Here is a 23623-nt window from a genome sequence, read left to right on the forward strand (position 1 = left end):
ACCGTCTGTTCAACATGTTAAATCATCGGTTTACATCTGGCAGTGGTGTGCGTCGGCTTTCGAATTCTGTATATTTTTGATAACTTTATCTATGAAGTTATTTAATTTTCTTTGGAAATCGACTATTTTCTAATGGGTTAAGTGAAAACCAACTATCAAAGTCCAATAAACAAATTCAAACAGTTTTTATTGGTTATATCACACAGGTTCGACCCGGTTTTTGAAAAAAAATGTTTGGTGCAATCCGGTTTAGAACTTAGCGTAAAACTTAGCGTAAAACCAGTTGTTGTTGAATCGTTCTCGTCTCCGGTTCCTGATCCAACCGGTTCAATCAGCCGGTTTGTATTATAAAATTCCTACATTTAGTTCTTAAAACCATCATCTGTGGATGAATAGTTAGTACCAAATTTTGATCGTATACCTCTACTGAACCGATATTGAATTTAAACATATAAAACAATACTCACTACTCTAAAATCACAAAATTAAGGATTTGATATTATCACAAGTCTTAGTATCGAAAATTGATAGCATTCCTATACCGATATCGATGATGTTAGTTCGGATCGATACCAATTCCGTCTCATTGTCATCCCTACCATTATCCCTACCATTATAAGAAAGGATTTGGGAAAAGATAAAACAATATAATATAAACTTTAACATAGAGCTGTACAATGGCGGCCCCAGACCAATCTTGGGTTGGTCTCGAAACAATCCAGTCTTTTTGAGGTCGGTATCGGAACGGTCCTGTCTTTTTTCGAGTCGGTTCCGTTCGGTCTTTTTCCGATTCGGTCTTTTTTTGGATCGGTCTTTTTCGGTCTTGTCTCTTAGTCTTTCCATGCGCCTTTTTGGTTCGATTTATGGGTTTTTTTGTTCGGTTTCGGTTTTTTCAATTCTTTTGTTTCGGTTTTCAGTTTTTTTCATTAACAAATATGAGATTATCACCAAAATTATAAATTAAGATTTATTAAAAATGATAATTTAAATTTAATGAAAGAAAAAAATGAAATAAATTAGATAGTTTATTATTAAAATTTGTATAATTAAGGCAAAAAGTATATATTTATAAAACTTGGTTACCGGTCTTTTTTTCCAAACCAGTCTCTTTCGGTCTCAGACTGGTCCGGTCTTTTTTATGACTGGTCTCGAAACAGTCTAGTCTTTTTCGGACCGGTCTCGAGCCGGTCTTTTTTCAGTCTGGTTTTTTTTTAAACCGATCTTTTTCCAATCCGGTTTCGTTTTAGAGCGGTTCGATCTTGGTTTTTTTAGATCCAATCTGAAACTAATCTTTTTGTACAGCTCCTATAATATTATATAGGCTTATAATGATTGGACCACATCTGTATTGTTGGGCTAATATGGGACAAAACCCGTGAGCTATGTTGCTAAAACGTTTATTTGGATTTAATCACACATTACAATTTACAATTTACAATTGAAATTGATTTTTTAGAACTTTGAAAACTCTTAATAAAATTTTTGAATTAAGGAAGTTTGAAATTACGAGTTTGAAACTTTTTATTTTAAACAAAAATATCATTACCCAAAAAAATTTGTGTAGCTTTTGTTAGCTTTATCTTTCTTATGGTTCATATTATTATATATATTACAACCATTTTACTTTTGTCGAACGCACGTACGTAATATGACTTTTAGGCTATCAATCCATAGCATTGATTTAAAGCTTTGAGTACGCTAGTTTTAGGAAGATCAAGATCAGTAAACAAAGGGCATTGATGTTTCAATAATATGGTTTGAGTTAAGTATTTATGTTTACTTGATGGACCACTGATTGTTAATGAAGTATGCTCCTGGGTGAAAAAATACAAGAACAAAATCTTACTATTTAAAGTAGATTTCGAGAAAGCATTTGACACAGTTAACTGGAATTTCCTTGACTCGTCTCTCATGCAGATAGGGTTCGGAGAGAAATGGCGGATGTAACTAGGTGGATGGTTGAAGTCGGCAAGGGCTTTAGTGATAATAAACGGTCGCGAACTAAAGAATTCACCATGTCTAAATGTGTTAGGCAAGGAGATCCTCTCTCCCATTTCTTGTTCATGATCGCCATGGAGAGTCAATGTAGCCATGAAAACTGCTTGCATGAAAGGGATTTTTCAAGGTGTTCAACTTCCTCACAATGGTCCGATCATTTCCCATCTCCTATATGCAGCTGATGCACTCTTTCTTGGAGAGTGGTCAAAGAAGAATATTAAAAATCTCTCTCGGATCCTTCGTTGTTTTCAGGTATCTTTTGGTCTTAAAGTGAGTTTTTCGAAATCCAAAGTTTTTGGTGTTAGGGCTGCCATGAATGAAACATCTTGGGCAAGACCTCTCGGGTGTGAACCATCCGCTCTTCCATTCACATACATCGAGGTTCCCATGGGCGCCAACATGAACCTCAAAAAATATTGGAAGCCGATTATTGACAAATTCCTTTCTAAATTGTCCATGTTAAAATCTCTCTCTCTCTCTCTCTCTCTCTCTCTCTCTCTCTCTCTCTCTCTCTCTCTCTCTCTCTCTCTCTCTCTGGGGTCGACTTACACTCCTCACTTCTATCCTGTGGAATCTTCCTACCTATTTTCTATCTTTATTTGTGCCCCCCCCCCCCCCCCTGCATGAATTATTGAAACGTTGGAGAAGATAAGGCGGAATTTCTTGTGGGGTGGGTTTGAAGCGAAATCAAAAATAAATTGGGTGGCATGGAGTAAACTAACAACTGCATATAAAAGGACTTTTTTTTTTTTTTTTTGGGGGGGGGGGGGGGGGGGGGGGTAGTAGTTGCCACAATTAAAGCTTTAAACATTGCGTTAATCGCAAATTGGTGGTGGCATCTCCGAAAATCTCCTTATCTGTTGTGGAACTAGGCGATTTAAATGTTGCATGTATTAAGGTCTTAGTAAAACACGAGATTCCACCTTCTAGTATTGTAAAGAAATTAATTAATGCAGGGTCGGAGACATGGGTGAGTGAAATAAACTCAAACGGGGTCTATATTGTTGAAGCTCAAAGAAAAAAAAAATTGACAGAGATGCTTCCTTATCCTGTGACAATTTTGTATGGCTAAATGTGAGGTTCCGAAAAAAGTTTCTTCCTTCACGTGGAGAGCTAAAATGGGACGCATCCCTTCACCTATGGCTCTTCAACACCGTGAAATCCCTCTTCCTTCCTTTGACTATGGTCAATGTGGATCCCTCTTCCTTCCTTTGACTATGGTCAATGTGGACACTGTGAAGAATCGACTAATCACCTCTTGGTAACTTGTAGTTTTGCGAAATCGGTTCGGGAATGAATCTTTAAATGGTGCGGTATCCATGACTGCTACTTCTCCAAGGTGATTGAGATTATTGATTTCACGACTGGCTGGGGTAACTGCCCTAAGAAACGAAGATTATTTCTTACAGTTTTGTCACAGAATGTTTTGGAGCATTTTGAAGGCGATGAATGATAGGTTGTTCAACAACAACATAACCTCAACCAAGGTGGCAAATATAATACAATCAATGGGGAATTGTTACTTGGGCAAATTGGTGTAATTGCCCCTTTCTTTGTGTTTAATTTTTCTTCCTCTACTTGTACTCCTTGTTGTTTGCTATTCCTTGTCTGGCTTCTAGCTATGCTTGGTTTTTATATATAATTTCCTTTGTCGGTTCCAAAAAAAAGTATTTATGTTTACACTAACAAAATGAAAGCAATCTTTTGAATTTATTAATGAATGAATATGCATGCACACAAAATCTGTATATATATTACATTGGGCACCCATGCTTTGGGTTTTATACACCATTTTGAGTGATCTTAAAGGCTTTTATGTTTTATGAGGTTATTTTTGAGAAATCAAGATTTAGAACATGAATGACTCCAAATATATGGTGGTATAGTAGTATTTAAAGATGTCAACCATAAGCGAATCTCATTCCATAAATTGTATTGCTTTCAGTTTCCTCTTTGACCTTATATTCTAAGTAAACCTTTTTCTAACACTTGTTTTCACCATAATAGATTCACCTCCTACTTTTTACTCTCTCTATTACTTTTTAGTTTTTACACACCTCACATTCACATTCACATTTGCCAAAAACAATTCACCGCATGTCCACTGCACCTTCAACAGATCCTCCGTCGCTGCACCAAAATACCATCTTTCAATTTTGATCGAAAATAAAATATTAAAGTAAATTCCATTTTTGGTTGCGAGATTAACTCGTTTTTTGCAATTTTGGTTCTTATTTGAGAAATTCTTTGCAACATATTTGGTCCGTGTTTCAAGTAAAATAACAAGTTTTTGTCCCTGAGTATACTGATTTTTGCAATTTTGGTCCCAAAGATACAGGACCAAAAACATTACAAAAACTCTCAAATAAAAACCAAAATTGTTAGAGAAAACTTTTTGGGACAAAAACTGTATTCTACTCTAACTATTATTTAATTAAAATAAGGTATAATGTATATATCTTACGCGAAATTTTGACTCCTGTATATTTTCCATCAATGCTGCAATCTCAAGTTGCTTCACCACCGTAGCATGAAGTACCTGCAAGGCACACAATCATTACTCCAAATCTTAATTTTTAATAGTAATAATAATGTCATGATTAAAAACCTTTTAAATAGGCTTACACTTTTGGTTTTATTAAGATCAAATTCGACTAATTTAATCCTCTCCAAGGAATCATACAACATATTCTCTTTTTCAATAGGTATTTGAGCCGGTTTCCTTTTAAGTTCTTCAAGTAGCCCTTCAAGCTTCTCAAGTCTCTCAACAAACGGATTCACACTCTCTCGTGGTTCGTCTTCCACTGTGTTAGCAGGATAAACATTCTTCTGTCTTTTCAAAAAGTCAAAGGGTAGAATGGTAATTAGAACAATCAGTTTTTCCACCAATGACACCAGTGGTCTTCCTACGTAATTAAATCCCCTCTTCACAATCTCCATTAATATAAAATCATCAGAAGTTGTTTCATGATCGTTTTCTATCTCAACTTCTTGATCCGAGCCACTAAATTGGTCATCACAGTTATAGTAGACCGAAGAAGAATCAGATGACATCACCTGTATAAAAATAAAAATAAAAAAGTCAAAATCATAAATTCTAAAATGTCAATATTTGTCAATAGTATATAATAAATAGTATACTTGCCTTTGGGGGGATATAAGAATCAAGCTTCTGTTGATCACCAGAAACTCTTGTGATTTGTCTTACAAATGTGGCTTCTGTGTTATTCACAACCTGTGAAGAAAAATAAAACAATTAAAAAGAAGTTATTTATATATAAACAAATCAAAATGTTTTATATACCTTCATTACTTCCGGGTCGCTCCATGGGCCCATGTTTGACCTAAGGCAACCAAACTCACCAGGACAAGTACATGAACCACCAAGGAAATCAGGTAATTGACTGCACCAATAACAAAGAATCAGATGATTAATTTTAAAATAAAAAATGTCAAATATAGACAACATACTTTACTTTTTCCCATAATAGCAATCCACTTATGGGTAAAAACAAAGTACATTGCTATTATTACTAAAGAAAATGCAATTTTCCCAAATAAAACAAGGACAAATTACGAAACAACACAAACCTTGGATCAATGACTTCAAGTAATTTCCCCAATGATTTAGGCTCCAACACATGAATTTTCGAGATTGTTTTTGCATCTAGGAACTTTTGAGCAGCAGGCCATAAATACTTCTTGAAAGTTGACCCAGCGTTGACCACAAACATACGGTTTAAAGTCTGCCATTAATTTTGTAAATCCATTGTTTAGTTTCTAATTCTGTATCTATAATTGGGAAAATTGCAGCTAACAGATTGTACTTTACTTTTAAACATACTTACATTTATTTACCAATAATAGCAATTGTACTTTATCAGTAAAAAGAAATAAGTTAAAAGTACATTGCCTGTATTGGTGAAAAGAGTAAAGTAGGTTGCTATTTCCTGCAATTTACTGTTTTCAATTTAAAGGAAGGAGTGATTTAATTTTATTTACCTCTGGGTAATAGTTATTGTCAACCTTGGCCATGGCTCCAAGAATACTTGCAGCACTTGGAGTGAAATTCTTCAATCCCTGCATATATTATATAAAAAATTGGTTGTCAAAGTAGAAAATATAAAAATTTCAAACAGTTTTATGTTATATATCACATACCAAGCCTTGTACATCAAGAATTGTTGTAGTGGAGCAAATTTGTCTTTTTGCTGCAACTGAACAGGCGGGAAATTTTTCAATAAAAGCCCTTTCAAATTCTTGAACATGGTATTTTAGGTATCTGTCAATAGAAGTAATGCGCATGAGTCTACTGGGGTGTGCTTTGCCGAGTCTTTCAATATAAACAGGTCTTCCTTCTCTATCAACTCCATGGTATCCATGAGGGTAATATTGTAATACTTCTTCAAGTTCTTCATAAACAAAATCCTCCAATATTGTATCTGTTCCATACTCTTTTCGCCATTGTAGCATTTCTGCCCACATCCGGATTGTTCTATCCATGTTAAAATCTCTTGCTTTCAAGAACCTGTAAGAAAATAAACAAATAAGTTTTAACATTTTTTAAAAACAGATCTTTTAAAAAAACTGAAAAAAAAAAAAATTAAAAAATACTAACCTCAGAAGGGTATGATAATCATCATGTCTTTCTGGGAGTAAATCTTTGTCAAGGAGCTTTTGTCGGAGTTCATGGACAGCTCTCTCTTCTCTTGCATCACGTACATCTTCTATTGATACTGAAGGAACTCTGTAATCAACTTTTCTCTTTCCTCTTTTCTTAAGTGAATGGGTGAATTTGTTTGAAGCATTTATTGCTTTCTTCCTTAAAGCTCCAATTTTAGATCTTCGTCTCTCGTCTTCAGAATTTTCGAAATCCATCCTCCTTTCTTTAATTTCATCAAAAGCATCAGCTCCTTCTAGGCCTAATAGAAGAAAATTATAAAGAAAGATTACACTTTCTGTTTGTAAAACAAAAAGGGCTTCTGACTAAGTGAATAATTAATGTTACCCGGCAATAAAACGTGAAATTTACCTGACATTTTTGCCAGGTACAGAAGGTAGAAATTCAGCAGCAGAAGACTTTAATGAAGGCAACCATCACAAGCCATGTATTTTCTGTAATAACAAAAAGGAATGAAGAAACGATGCAGATCTAGAATTTTTTGTATATCTGAGCAGTAGACAAGAAGAAGAAAAACCAAGCATAACAGCAATAAGAATCTAATCCCTGATCCATTTCATAATTTCATAAAATTCCGAAATGCCGTGACTTCAAAGCTATCTATTGTTCTTAGAATTGTCGGTTATGCAGATTTAGCGATGTATATGCAACTATACAAGAAATTATCGATTCAAGAAATCTGAAAACTAAGCGTAGTTAATGTAGCAAAAACTAATTTGATTAGAGTGAAGATTATTGCATTGAAGAAAAAGTTACACCGACAAATTTCAACAATGCAAGCAACAAACCACTCAGATCTCAAACTGGTCCCAAACAAACACCAGCACGTCTCTATTCTTTAAACACAATTGCATCGATTGAATCAGACGACTTTTGGTTCAATAGAAAGTTTATTAATATAAAGAACATACCGAAACCCTAGAACATAAGCGTGGGATCACAATCTGCAAAGCTGCGGTAAACGTCTTTTTACATATACTAATATAAATTCACGAGACGGATTGAAAGTATGAGCCGGGATCTTTCTCGATTGAAGAACAAATCTTCGCTGCGGAAGAACACACAGAGATTGATTTTGTATGTATATGTTGTATGTATAGGTTTTCTTCTTTCTCACACCCAACTAACTTTTTTCTCCTTACGAAGGTTTTCCAGCTCCTTGTTTCCCCTTTGCATATTTGTCACCCATGTCCCCCTTCCTTTTGAACTTGTTTATTTGCATTTTTGCCCTATTCTATGGAAAAAACTTACCCAATACAACCCTCGTATAAATTTAACATCACTTTGAAACCCTTCAATACTTTAAAATAACTATTCCTTTTTTATGCCTTAACACTAGCCCAGACAAATAAGGGATGTTTGTATATGTTTTGATAATCTAATTATTTAGTGGTTAAATAACGTTTTTAGTTATTCAAGTTGATACCAAATGTAGCAAATTTGGCTATAAAATGGTAAAATTAAGTTACCTCTTTACCCTTTCTTTTAACCAAATTCATGATATAATAATTACATTCACTGTGTGCCGTTTTTCACAAATATATTCTTTGTGGCATTTAAAAAAAATATTTCTTACGATGATTTTATAACAATCAATTGTTTTGTTTTGTTTTTTGAGATCATAAATCACTTTCACAACTCATTTCTATGAGTTATAAGTGAAAGTTGTTATGAGTGTGTCATCATGAATGATCATTAATGAAGACAAAATAGACAAAAAATGAATTGATGTCATCTTTAATACTTTTTATATTCTAAAACTGCAATGCTTTTTATCTTGATTCCATCAAAATGTCATTATAATTTTGGATAAGTATTCAATTAAACTTCTATTTTTTCTTTTATAATAATTGATACTAAAATTATGTACTTTGATTGTATTTCATTGAACTTATTTTAATCAAATATCTAAATCATCTGTATGCCTTTTAAAATATACTTTACATATAAATTGATTGTTTATAAATGTAATTTCAATAGGTGGTTAACGTTTATTCTCAAGTTTGAAGACAAAAACAGAATAAGCTAAAATAAATAAGAAAAGATAAATTAAAATAGAAGTTAATGCTTTCTTGTGTCCCCTCGTGTGAAAATGCCAAAATGAATTATTATATTTAATACATTTTTTTATGTTTCAAGTTGGAGAGAAAGGATTTAAAGATGACAACACTACAAAAACATCATTAATGTATACGTTAAGTTAATTTAAATTTTTTTTCAAACGTTCCCCCCCCCCCCCCCCCCCCCCCCCGGGGCAATCACGGACGATCAAGCAATTTCTTCATACTTAAGGGGGCTAATATGTAATTAAAAAGTAAAAACAAGATTTACTTTATAGAATCTTATATTTCCAATTTTAACCCACAGAAAATTAGCCAGCCAGATTCTTCTGGTAGAACCTACGATTTGGGTTACCAGTAATAGGCATGTTCCTTACGCCACGTGGACGGCTCTGATCCGGACATGTCCGTCAGATTAAGGAATGTATCCTAGGTACGAAATCAAGGAGCATTAAATGATCCGACGACTCCAAAATAAATCAGCGGTGAGGGGGAGGACCCGACGGAATGATACACTGCGTGGGGGTCCATGGACAAATTCCTGCATCACATTCTTTTTTTTTTTTCCTTGGTAAAAGTAAATAATTGGCCGGAGCTTAACCTCGACAAGTAATTATTTTGAAAAATGGGATAATCATGAAAATGACTTGAGAATGGACAGATTTTACAATAATTTGGTCGTTTTTTTTATATATTTCTTAAACGATTATTTATTTTACGAAAATAGAATTTTACATATTAACAAGACATAATAAAATATAATTTTTGCAACAAAAAAAAAAATCAAAATAAGCAACAAATCTTTGACACAAGTCATTTACCAAACTCTTTTTTTTTTCCTTTCAAATGTTCTTTTTTTTTTTGTTATATAAAGAGATGTTTCATTACAAATCACAACTCATTCTCTAAATTCATTTATAACATTGCATTTTTCAACATTATATTTAAAGTAAAATCATTTGTTCATAGACTAAAATCCATAAATTAAAGTTATAACGAAAGTATCGCGGAATCTCAAATAATAAAATTGTTTATGTATGTGTAAAAATGTTTAATCCACAACTGTAAACAAAAGTTTAGTAAGTTTCTTAAAATATCACATACAACACAACACACATATATAACAGCAACGGGTCCACATCAACCCCGAGTTTGAATCAACTGTGAGTCTGAAATGACTCAAATATAGCAACAGGTCTGCATCAACCATGGGTTCGTATCAACTCGAGTCTGAAATGAATCAAATATAGCAACGAGTCTGCATCAACCCCGAGTTCGTATCAACTCTGAGTCAGAAATGACTTAAATAGAACAAATAATCATACAACAACAATCAAGATACTAACAACACAACTATACACGCGACCCAACTACCACAACTATGACATACATAATACACTGAAAAACTCTACCTAAACTAAACAGCAGAATCTCAACAGCTACCTCATCAACGAAAACAGCTAACACAAGCTACCTAAAGCCAAATTGGAACTAGTCCTTAGCCAAATACTCAATTTTACCTAAGTTTAATCAAAAGTCAAACTAGTAAAAAAAAACTAACGGTTAAAGTCAACGGTTGACCCATCGCACTATAGCCAACACCATAGTCGTGGCATGGTAACTAAATGTGTAACATTCCGATGATGAGGTATTCTCATTTTAACCCTGAGTATGTAGAGTTATGGCATTTTAGACCTTGTGCAAGAGAAAGCTTGCAAAATGGCCCACAGTGGCATTTTTGAAATTATTGAGGCGAGCTCACGTACATTGGGCATACCTAACGTACTCAGGGAGTACGTGACTAAGCCATAAACCCTAATTTTTTAGGGTTTGGACCTTAATTAACCAACTTTATGGCATCAAAAACTCATCTCTCATCAACCTCCAACACATCCATACGATCTTAGCAACCCCTAACTACTTGTTTGAGCATTCTTAACCCTTGTGTGTGTTTTGGTGGTCTTGAATGAAAAAGAAGGAAGTAAAACCACCTTGGAAGCTTGAAGGAGCTTTGTGATGGGTTTGAGCATTCTAAAACTCCTATGGTATACATGCAACCCTATAAACCTTGAATCTATGTTTTCTCTATTATATATGCAAATATTCAATATTCCAAGGTTTTATCCTAACTATCATAATATAAAGCAACTATACTACAAAATCCTAGTTAGATAACATACCTTTTGATGAAGCTTGAAATCTTGAACTATAAGAGCTTAGCCCTAATAGTGTGGAAGCCTCAAGTGGAATCACAAATCACCAAAAACACCTTGGAAACTTTAGAGAATACTAAGCACACTAAAAACGACCCACTCTTGTTTTCTCACACACTATTACCATTTCATGTGCCAAAGACCTCTTTATATAGTATGGAGGATTAGGGTTACATTCATGTAAACCCTAATACCCATGACCTTTCATTTATATAGGATCCATGGGTTAAAAACACCATGGACTATCCATGCAAGCTTAGCACAACCTAAATGAACTTGGCCCATCCTATATATAAGAGTTCATATTTAATTAGTTCCTTTTTTATCACTAAATTAATTCTAAATTAATTATTGATCAATACTAATTAAATAATATGATTCCATATTAATATATTGGAACTAATAATATATTAATATAAAACATAAACATACTATTCTCAAAAGACTATCCATATAAATTGTTCTAGTGAAGTGCAACTTAAATGGATCATGCTATTCTCTGGCCGAGTACATACCAATAATAGTTATGGACTTATACATCTAATCCAACAGTATCCCACTTGGATAAGTCTAAAACTATTATTGCATATGACTCCAAGATCCCGACTAGCAATCGTAGCTCTTAAAGTCGCTGTCGAACTCTGACCTTATTCAAATGACTTGTCCATTAGATAAATGATCATATATTCCTCCATTCTAGATATCATATGGATTGATACATGGATTATAATCATTCTCTTTGTCCATTTGTTGTTTCCCGCATTCTGATTTATGACGACCGACTAATTGAAAAAATCAAATCAGTCCAGGCTTGGCCAAGCATTTCGAGGTGTCATCACTAAATCATAGAGGGCCCCACAGATATCGCTTTTATCCTATCATGGGTAAAAGGAATGGATAAACTTCGATTCATATGATTGTCCTACTACTTGTTGAATCACACAAAAAAGCACGTTTAATAACATCGAGTTACCAATGTGATTTCGTGCAATCAATGTATAACCAACTCATAGTCAACAACTCATATCTCTACGTTTGAAGAGTATAAGATATGATCATCTCATGATCACTCGTGATAAAATCCATGAAGTGAGTCAAATGAGCGTGGGTTTAATCTAATACTCATAACTTATGAGCACTCGTAAATGTTGTAGCAACTCTCGCTATGTCCAACATCTTAGACATCTACAAACCAACTTCATGACAATCTTGCCTTAATGCCTATTCCAACGTATTATCGACTGTGGATGGTTTGAATAACTTAGTCATTCGGAAGAATGACCTAGTTATTCTCGAAGTCAGAACATGCAAAGTGAAACACAAGAATAATCGAATCCAATATGGTCTCAGAACTTACGAATATAAATAAAACACCTTTTACTTATCACCATATTGATTACTACTCATTGTATAATGTTTCAAATTTATTGTAACATCCAAAAAATTTACGCCAAATTTAAACTTTTTCAATCATAGATAAAACCAAATAGTATTTGTTTACAAAATGTTTTCAAATCATTATTCACCAGAGTGTCCCAATAACTAGATCAAAAGGATGAGGAGCGGTACAGTCACGCCTTCGCCTTGTCATGTTCTCCTGAAGTACCTGAAACAATAAACTGAAACTGTAAGCCCAATGGCTTAGTGAGCTACCCCCAAAATATCAATACTACACCGATAATACCATATCAATAATAGACAATTAACAACATGCATAATGGGTCATCGGCCTGACTGGACCGCCCTGTAGGGCTTACAGTTTATCTGAATCTGTCCCGAGCCTTCGACATAACTGGACCGCCACGTGGGCCTACAGTCTGCCCGGACCGCTCATAGGGTATGTTGGCCTTCAGCACAAAGCAGGACCGCCTCAACCTAACCAACAAGCAAATATCCAAGTGCACATAACTAACATATACTGGCATATACAAGCATCAAACATATCTATCTCACTGATCATCGATCATAGAAATCTCTCGTAACTAGAGTGCCGACCTATCAGGTCACTAACATACCAGTCCCTACGGATCATAAGAGCATAATATACTATCTATCCTAATTTTGATCTAACAAATCATAACCACATGTAGCATATCATAACAAGAACAACTTAATGGCCGGCCTTGGTTCCGCCCTATTGATATAGTGAGGATAACTCACCTTACAGATGTCGACTCGGTAGATGAACTCCAACTCTCAGATGACTGTCAAAAGATCCACCACCTGATACCATAGCATAATCATACCCATAAGTTCCCAACCTTTCAAGGTACCCCAATAGTCAACTAATCAAACCCTGGTCAAAATCAAAGTCATCAGTCAAGGTCAACAGTCCATGTTGACCTTAACTTGCCGAGTACCCTCGACTAGTTGCCGAGTTCCTTGAAATACTTGTCCACTCACCGAGTCATGGAGTGACTCGTCGAGTTCCTTTGGTTTACGATCAAACTCTAAGGTCACTCGTCGAGTTTTCCTTCTTGCAACTCGATGATTACATACGCATACATAAATAAGGGAAAACTCATCTAACTCGTCGAGTCTACAAAAATCTTCATCAGACTCGCCGAGTTGTTCATCCAACTCGTCGGGACCAGGATCATCTTCATGAGACTCGCCGAGTCAACCTTGTGACTCGTCGAGTTCCTTCAGTCATTACGCCATACAGACTCTTTTAAGCCATGCAGTGGCTCCAAATTACAGATCCGAACTTCTAAGGCATGTTTTTCACGTAAAGTTGCAAACTTTACGTGCATTAATAGCTACAAAGGCTCCAAATGTCAAATCCAAGCTCACAATGGGGTTTCATACTTCAAAGAGGCTTCATACATGACCACCTTCGGGCTTTATGACTCTAGAACCCAAGAAGGGTCCAGATCTGAAGTTACAACTTCAGATCTAGCTCATATCCCACATTATCATCTCAACTAAACCATAAAAACCCTAGATCTCAACCAAAAGAGGTCTAGAAGAAGAATGAAGTAAAGGAGACGACTTGATACCTCCAAATGATGCTATCTGAGGTAGATTCCGGATTTCCCACACCTCCTTGCCCCTAGCCTTTTGTCTCCCAGGCGTTTCCTCACCATAATTTTCATGAATCGGAGAGAAACCTTATGACACTTAGATTTTATGGTGTATGTGTTCTTATCCATGTGAATTTAACAAATCCAAACTCATATGAACCGAACTTGTGCAACCTTAACTTCTTGCCACATGGCAGCACAAGGGCCTGCCATTGCTTCCAAGTTGTTATGCAACCACTTGAGAACTCTAGAACACATATGTAAAGCCAACTTTAACTGCAATGGGCACATAAATAGGAATATGTCAACATGATAGGTTATAAACCTCAAGTCGCGCACTAGTGATAAACTACAGATTTTATTCTTGATTAGATCTTGAAACTCTTTCAGAAACTTTTAGACTCCCACTGTCCTCTTAACATATAAGACTGTCTTGCCAAGACCCATTCGACTAATGACCCTCCACCAATCAAGGAAGCGATGGGTGAGAGTGGACACCTATTAAGCTGTCATTTTATAGGCAGCAACCTTATACTCCCTTATAGACCGACTTCGTGAATGAGGCCTACTAACGGTAAGACTGACTTTGTTCTTATATATATATATATATATATATATATATATATATATATATATATATATATATATATATATATATATATATATATATATATATATATATATATATATATTATTAACTTATAATACTATAAAGTATAAGGGTTGAATTTAACTTTTAAAATTCTAGGGTTTGGAATTAAAGTTTGTGTGAGACTTTACAAATTCCAAAAATTGAGGGCAAGTTTTGAACTATTCAAAAACTTTTCAATTCAATAACTTATAAGTTTAAAGTGGTTTTAATGAAAAAACTCTTCAAGTTCCATAACTTGAGGATAAGTTATGGAAGACTTTAAAGCATTTTGAAAATGAGACTCTTCATTTTTATAACTTAATGAATGAATTCAAAAACCTTTGGATTTTCATAACTTATGAGTTTAATTAAGGTTTTAAAAACTTTAATGAAGAGACTCTTGAACATCCATAACTTGAGGACAAGTTATGGAGTCCATAAAACTATTTTATGAGAACGACTCTTTAACTTTATAACTTATGAATTAATTCTAAATTAATTCTTTGAACCGAACTTGCTCTTCTTATTGTTGGGTTTAGCCGACCCTTCAAATTTCCTCTTCTCGCCAACCTCAACCTTGTTGGCAGCTCTTCTCTTAATCATATCCTCCACAGAATTGGCAGCCCAGATAGCTGCCTCCAGAGTAGGTGCCTGACGCACTGGCACCGCATACTCCCATGGACGTCCCTTTGCGTACTTGTCGATTTTTGTCAGCTCATATAGAACAAGACGCAAGGCGAACTCCATATTCTCCGTGAAGTTGTTCGTGTATTCATCGAGTAACAGGCTTCCCTTCTTCAGGGTCAGGAATTGGTTCTCTAACTCGAAAAAGTTTTGAGTTGAGCAATAATTTCGCTTGAACTGCACTAAGAACTCTGCCCATGTCAGGTATAGGGGCTCTTTGGGGCTTAAAGTCTTCCCCATGGTGTTCCACCAACGCACTTCTCCTCCACAGAACTGACGTACTGCAAAGGTGGTTTGTAGTTTGCCTCTACAACCACACGTCATGAAAGCTAGCTCCATCTTTGAGATCCAATCCATAACTCCGATCGGATCTTCCTTCCCGATGAAGCTTGATGGCTTGCAAGTTAGAAAATCTTTGTACTTGCATCCATTCCTCTCGACTCCGTCATCTTGATTGTTCCTCCTAATCACTGGCAAATCAGCTTGACCAACGGTCTTGCTGTAGTTTCCCTCCTCAGACTGCCCTTCGTTCAACTCGGGTTGTTCAATTGGTATGGTAGCTTCCTCTCGATTCTGTTGGAGCAAACGTTTGGTTTCCTCCATTTAACGATCCAACATCTTCTAGATCATCACCTGCACTCCGGCCATCGTCATTGGCTCATGAGCGGCTACCACAACTGGTATTTGCTCAATCACCGGAGGTTAGTTTCAGTTTCCATTTGCATTCCCGGCTCCACTGCAGGTTCTTGCCATCTTGATCTATACACCAAATAAGGTGAATTTAGATCTTTATTCAAGATAGACATTTAAATCATCCTTATCCCTCCGAAACGTTTACATGTTAGTTCTAATATCGTAGTCGTACATTTAGAATCCTAAACACATAAGGTTTCCAGATCCAGTTGGCAACAGACCATATATTCGAACAAATAACAGCATATCAGACACAAAGCATTTAGCACATAAAGGCATTTTAGGCACAATTCCTAAAATAAGTTAGTGCTCACACCTCACAATCATCGCTTAGCATTCTAAGTTTAAGTTTAGAAATCCTACAAATTCCTACTTCGCTTAAACTAATGCTCTAATACCAACTGTGACATCCCCATTTTCACGGCCAAAAAAGACCGATTTTGTTTATGCTTGTTTGAAAATCAGAGTAACATTTTAAGTAAAAGTGTTGCAGAATTTGTCCCAAAAAAATATGATAAAGATTTATCAAAAGCATTTCCAAAGAAATTTATTTCATTAAAAGACTCGGGATGTCATGTTCGATACAGATCAAAAGCATAAACAGTACAACATAAGCCTTACTACATTATTTTGCATTTACAAGCCTATAAATCCTTATCTCTCATCCAAACATCTATGCTCATGCGCCACTCCCTGTAATACAAGAAACTGAGTGGGTCAGGCTTGGGAGCCTAGTGAGCACATAGGATTTTCAACCCACAATAAATAAGTTTATTAACTTTATCAAACCAAACAAACACGATTACCCATTCCCGTTATCCTCACTTTACGTCCCTAAAACATCTAACACAAGAGACCTAGTCTAAGGACTTTCATCGGGGTCACAACACATGCTTCGGAGATTCCTCAGAAATTCATGTCAAATAAGGCAACCATGTGGGGGATGGAGTATTGCTGGTAAACACATAGTTCAAATACAGGTTGCGAGCCTGCTAGCGTTCCACTGGACTGTCTAGAATAGTATGTGGTTGTCATCTATACTCCGCTAGATGACTGGATCATCAATAACATCTATAACGAGGCCTCTCATTATTTTATTTTGTCACACAACAACTATTACATCTACCCATGTTTTACCCAACACATTTTGTAGATATAAAATACATATAGAGTTTAAATCATTTAAAACTCGTATACAATCGTTCATCCAACATAGACAACAAGTATACATATAATATGCACACCTAGCACATAATTTATATAAAATAGTTCATATCTATGTGTAAGATGAAAGTAACTATGCACTCACCTAAGAAGGTGGCGACTCAGCACTCGGACAACACTTCATTACTCTTAAAACAATTTTCTTCGACAAAACCTAGTATCATTACCACTAGGGTTTAGTCTAATATTCACCGAGACTAATTAATACTCTAGCTATTATTACTATTATATAATCGTTTAAACAATGCTTATATAACCCATAATAATAGCCCAAGTACTTATTATAAGTTCCTAATAACGTTATTATAATTAAACAAAAGCTATATTAAAAATAACGTAGGCGTAGCTCACTTACAACGGGTTTTATGGAAAACCGAGCTTCTCTTGGAGCAGCGTTTCCGAACCGAAAGACCCCTTTTTCTTGGGACTCCGGGAGCCTCGGAGCTTCCGTCGGGTGCTAGGGGGTTTACCTAGGCTTTTAGGGGGTTAGGGCAAGCTAGAGAGAGAAACTAGTGAGAGAAAGATGGGAGAAATGGTGTGAGAAAGATGGCAGCCTCGACCTTAATTTATAGGCCTGAACCTTCAGACTACATTGGGTGTAGCCTTCGGTTACGCTGGGCGTAACTTCGGATAAGGGCGCCAGCTAGTCTTCGCACGTGACAACATTTCGGTTGGGCTACGTGTTCTCGTCTCGGACCACACAAGACCGAAGTACGCTAGGCGTACTCGTTTCAGACACTGGGCGTAATGCAAGGCTACGTGTCGCGAATCCGAAGCATGTACCAAGGTCAACGATGGAGGGTCCAGATTGCGCTACGTCATCAACTCGCATCAGACTTCGCATTTTCGAGTTCCAACTTCAAAATTTTGTATCTTCCTCATACGAACTTCGTTTTCGACGTTCTTTATATCCACATATAGGCGGGAACGTACTCTACAACTTTTGTTTAGACTCTGTTGGCTAATTTTGATTTAAGTTTAAAAGTTATATTATTAACAGGTCGGGACAAGGTTAGTCCATTAATAATCCATAACTTCTTCATTCGACGTCCGTTTTCGTCCGTATTTTAATCATTACGCTACTATCAATGAGATCTTCGAGTCTCGTTTAGGTTGTGTCGGCTAGAAACCGCTCGATCTAATATTCGAACTCCGGGTTGTACACTGCTAAGCCGAAACTTTGAAAAATCATAACTTCCTCATACGAAGTCGGATTTGGGCGTTCTTTTTTATGGACGCTCTTGGTTTAACGTATTCTAAGACTTTTGTTTAGATCTCTAAGGCTAAAAGTCTTTCTATCGTAAATTCACTATTTACGCTTCCCGATGTCGTGTCGGTTCCGTCGCGAAACTTCGACGGGTCATAACTTCTTCGTTACAACTCGGATTTCGACGTTCTTTATATCCCCAGAATCCTTGTTTCGACTACTACAACTTTATGTAAAGATATCAAGCTTATTTCACACTTTAATTTTGACGCTTATATTTATTCTTTATTTATTATAAATTTACAAATAAGTAATAAGCACATAAATACACATGACTCACATAGTATTCAAATATTTCATCTTTATTACTTCAAAAGTGTTACAATAGTTGACATAAACTATTACATAGTCTAAAAATGTTTAGCCTCAAAACCCAGGCATTACATAGGGTTTTGAAGTTAGAGAGGGAAATGGTGGAGGTTGAGCATGGGGAGGCTCTCAAGAGATTAAAGCCTTTAAATAGGGCTCACAACCCCTTGGTTAGGGTTTGAACTCAGCGCGCCTACACCCTGCGTAACCAAAGTTACGCCCTGTGTAGGGCAATAAGTTCCCACATGCGCTTATCAATCTACACCTCACGTAGATGGTCCATGCTCAAAATTAATTACAACTATTATTAATTTAAGGTTATACCTGGAAACTAGGTGTTACACATGTGACACTAAATCACCAACATTTTTTTTATTTGGTACATCAAAGTATCATTCACCAAGAGGTCGTAGGTCAATTGATTGTGCATCAATATGTGGTTAATATGATACTGAACATGTCGAATGACGAGGTCAAATGGTTGTGCCCTCTTGTAGGGTCAATGGGTAGAGTTGTTGGTGATTTTATCACTAAATATATTTTAGTATAATGGATTTAGCAAGCATTTTAAGAATAATGTTTTAGTTATAATACAAGTTAGGAGGTGCGGGAGTGCATACATGTATTTACTAAACATTATTAGTACTGAACCCTAATCTACTGTGTCAAGTCGGGGGTCCTGCTTGAAACACAAGGACTAAATTGTAATTCTTGAAAAGATGAAAACTGTTTTTCTTTTATCTGTTGTTTGGATAAGATTGGGAAAACGGTATATATTTTGAAACATAGAGAAAAACGAAAAACACTTCTTCTTCTTCTTCTTCTTCTTCATCTTATCAAAATTGATTCTGATTTTGTGCTTAAAATCAGAATTGTTGCTTCAGGAATTATCCCAGTTTGGATTTCGTGGTACCCAAGGCATATAGGATCGAAATATCAAACAAGAAAAATTTACACGATTCCTGTTTGTGATCCAGATTTTCATAACCCTATTTCGAATTCCCAACAAGAGCCCCTTCCGGTGGTTCCAAAGGACAACGCCCGAAAACATAAATAAGTTTTCTAAGTTAAAGTACAACTCAAAAACGTAAACACGAGTATGCTGCAAGTTTGGAGCTTATATATTCAGATTAACCATTACCAAATTTAGTTTGAACACTCTTGGACTTGACCATACTTAGTTTGAGACTGACCATGTTAATGTTGCGTCCGACAATCATTGAAACTGGTCAATATCAGTTCAATGTGATATGATGAGTTTGAGCTAAATGTAACCATCTAAATCTTTTAACACTTGTTTATATGCAAAAATAAATTAAGGACATAACTATTTATTTGAATTAGTGCATATTTAACGAATTAACAAAAATGGTGACATATCAGCAACCATTTGAAATTTAAATACTATAAATAAAGTTTACTTACGTTTGAATCTTACAAGTTTTATTTTTGAAATACTCCATTGTTTTTAGAAAAAGGAAAAAATAACTGAAAAAATAACATTTTTTTTCATCAATGCTAAATTTTTGTAAACTTGTTCTCATTTGTTTTTTCATTCTAATTTTTTTCCAAATGAACCATGATGTTTCAAATGTATTATAAATAACGCGAAAAAAATGAAAAAAAAGGACTTTAGAGACTTGCTATATATGTCATGGTATACGTGAATATAGACATGTAGAGATGATAAAGCTTAAAGTGGCCATATTGAGGACACCACTGCGATTCTTGAAGTGATATGTAAAATACATGTCAACTTTAACTGGAATCGTATGATTCATAATAATAGTAAGGGAATATGATTTATCAAGATAATTAACTTTTCGGTATATTCACATCTGGGTAACTATCTTTTTTTTGTACATATGTAGGTAACAAACTTTTTGGAAGTGTTCACATATGACCATTATGACCTGCTATAGCAGGTTAAATCCTAGATGTGGACTCTTTCAACAAGTTTGTTAGCTAGATGTGTACAAAAAAATTAGTTACCCAAATATGAACAAAATGAAAATTAAAAATTAAATTACATGAATGGTCCCTGTGGTTTGGGGGAATTTGTGGTTTTGGTCCCTAATTTATTTTTTTTAACTTAAATGGTCCCTACTATTTATTTTTGTTGCGTGTTTGGTCTCCGTCTTACCTAAAAATACTATTGTGCCCTTATTAATTTATTTTTTTAATTAATTTTCTTATCTATGTATTTATTTTATACATATTTAAAAAAATTAATAGACGACACATATTTATATCTCCTCGGATGATCTCTACTGTTTATTTTTAATTAATTTTTTTTTTAACTTGGCTGATTGTTACTGCTTATTTCTGTTACGCGTTTGGTCTCTGTCTTATCTAAAAATACTATTTTTTCCTTATTAATTTTTTAAATTAATTTTCTTATTTATGTATTTATTTTTTATAAAAAAATTAATATACCCCACATATATGTATCTTATCACCGTAAACCTGAAACCACATTTGAGAAATTTAATTTGAGTCTTACCATTCACCATCTCATCTCCGATCATCCCCATCTTTTATTTCTTTTTTCATATTTAGTAACATCAACGTCTTCACCGTCCTTTTTGTTGGTACTTCAACTCTGAAGAACCAACACCATAACCTACTGTCTCTTCATATTTAGTGGGTTGTGGTGTTGTTTCGACGGAGTTGAAGGACCGAAAAAAGAAGTGATGATGAAGACGTCGATATCACTAAAGATGAAAAATAAATAGAAGTTGAGAATGATGAAAGATGGGATGGTGAGGAGATACAGATATGTGAGGTCTACTAATTTTTCTTAAACATATAAAGCATAAGTACATAAACAAGAAAATTAATTAAAAAAAATTAATAAGGGCACAATAATCTTTTTAGGTAAAACAGAGACCAAGTTCGTAACAAAATTAAATAGTAGGGACCTTCCGAGTTAAAAAATTAAATTAATTAAAAAATAAATAGTAGAGATCATCCGAGGAGATACAAATATGTGTGGTATATTAATTTTTATAAATATGTAAAAAAAAAACATAGATAAGAAAATTAATTAAAAAAATAAATTAATAAGGACACAATAGTATTTTTAGGTAAGATGAGGATCAAACGCGCAACAAAAATAAACAATATGAACCATTTAAGTTTAAAAAAATAACTTAGAGACCAAAACCACAAATTCCCCCAAACTACAGGGACCATTCATGTAATTTAATTTTTACTTTTCGTTTTGTTCATATTTGGGTAACTATTTTTTTTGTACACATCTAGGTAACAAACTTGTTGAAAGCGTTCACATTTAGGATTTAACCTGTTATAACAGGTCATAATGGTCATATGTGAACACTCCCAAAAAGTTTGTTACCTACATATGTACAAAAAAAAAGATAGTTACCCAGATGTGAACATATCGAAAAGTTAATTACCTTGATAAGTCATATTCCCTAATAGTAATTTTTATCTATACTATTTTAAATAAAGTTGTTTTTGTAAGAAGTTCAAGTTTCTTTGATGTCAAATTCTGCATTTCACAAATCAAATTTTATATTATGACAGTTGATTTTCAGTTTTAATATTTAACCAGTTCCATAAAAAGCATGACGGGGATAATTTGTAACAGGTGGTTAAATGTCAATTTCACTTTATATAGGGATTGCTTGTGTAAATTGAGATAGAAAAAGGGGTTAAATGAAAATTTGGTTGTGTAAGGATGGTAAGCAGCAAAAAGGGAGTTAAGAAAGAAAAGAATCGAGGGTGAGAGCGACTCCACGGTAAGCCTCCGTAGACCCGTCATTTTCCTGATGTCCACCAGACCACTACACGTTACCATGTCCCTCTCACTTTCTATACGATTTCCATCTCTCTCCTCGTTAAACTTCATGTTCAAAATTTTCTATATGCATGTAAAATTCTGTCCGAATCTATAAAATAAAGATGGTTGAATTTTTTTAATTAAGTTGCTTATGTGTAAAAAATTGGAGTGAATTTAATGAAATGAAGAAATTTATCGACTTTAAATAGGTATCTTTTGATAGTTATTTCAATTTAACTTGTTTGATTTATTTGCCAAAAAAAAACAATTTACTATTTTAATTATACAAAATCATATGGATTATAGATTTATTTAAATTTGTTCATATACTCTTTTATCCATGTTATTTTTTGTCATGTATAACTAGAATTTGTTAAATATTATAAAACATCTTTTTTTTTTTTTTTTCAAACTCCATTTACTACTCATATAAAATATAAACTAATAAATACTTTTATAGAAAGAAAAAAAACGGTTTTCAATAAATAATCTCAAACACGCCTACATTGAATCTGATAAATTATTTTCGGTTCAAGATTTAAAAAAGAAAATCAAATTTTGATAGTTTTGAATCAGGCTCAAAACCAATAAGAAAACATCTTTTTTAAATGTATAAAACTTGAAATAACGTATTATATTTATATTTTCAAAGTAAAACAATCTAAGTACACATCTAGATCATATTCTGGTTTAAGACAGGACCGATTTGGATTTGTAAGATCCTGTTACATAATTGTCACTATAAATATCAAAAACCAGATGAAGACAAAATCATTTTTTTAAAATCATATATATATTTAAATATTCTAATTATTTGTATTAAAAAAAATGTGGGGGACGGATCACGTGGGTGGCGGAGGAGGTGAAAGCGCAGTGTCAGTGTCAGTATGGAGGACAAAGCAGAGAATAAGGTGGTGATGATGACTTAATACATTCTACAGCTTTTCATTTTTTTTCTTTTAATTATTTACCACGGATTTTGTAATCCTATGTCAATTATGTTAAAAAGGTTCTATATAATTCTAAATAAGAGTA

General features: G+C 34.5%; 1 protein-coding gene across 1 annotated transcript; it reads right to left on the minus strand.

Moving 5' to 3' along the window:
• Positions 1-3889: 3889 nt before the first annotated feature.
• On the minus strand, positions 3890-7884 carry LOC145004624 (Sec14p-like phosphatidylinositol transfer family protein). Its single transcript, XM_078963580.1, has 11 exons — positions 7591-7884; positions 7007-7113; positions 6617-6920; positions 6160-6526; positions 6001-6078; positions 5590-5744; positions 5303-5402; positions 5144-5233; positions 4624-5055; positions 4463-4537; positions 3890-4128 (listed from the first exon to the last, which is right to left on the minus strand). Exons 2-11 carry the CDS (start codon positions 7035-7037, stop codon positions 4111-4113), a joined length of 1650 nt encoding a protein of 549 aa, XP_078819706.1. The 5' UTR covers positions 7038-7113; positions 7591-7884; the 3' UTR covers positions 3890-4110.
• Positions 7885-23623: the final 15739 nt, after the last annotated feature.

The sequence above is a fragment of the Lactuca saligna genome, chromosome 7, assembly GCF_052625555.1.
Source record: "Lactuca saligna cultivar CGN05327 chromosome 7, ASM5262555v1, whole genome shotgun sequence".
Taxonomy (NCBI): Eukaryota; Viridiplantae; Streptophyta; class Magnoliopsida; order Asterales; family Asteraceae; genus Lactuca; species Lactuca saligna.

Coding starts and splice junctions, on each gene's coding strand:
- LOC145004624 (XM_078963580.1), bottom strand. CDS start 7,037: ATGTCAGGTAAATTTCACGTTTTATTGCCGG. Junction 5,403..5,589: donor CTTGAAGTCATTGATCCAAG/GTTTGTGTTGTT, acceptor TTATTGGTGCAG/TCAATTACCTGATTTCCTTG. Junction 5,234..5,302: donor GCGACCCGGAAGTAATGAAG/GTATATAAAACA, acceptor TTTTCTTCACAG/GTTGTGAATAACACAGAAGC.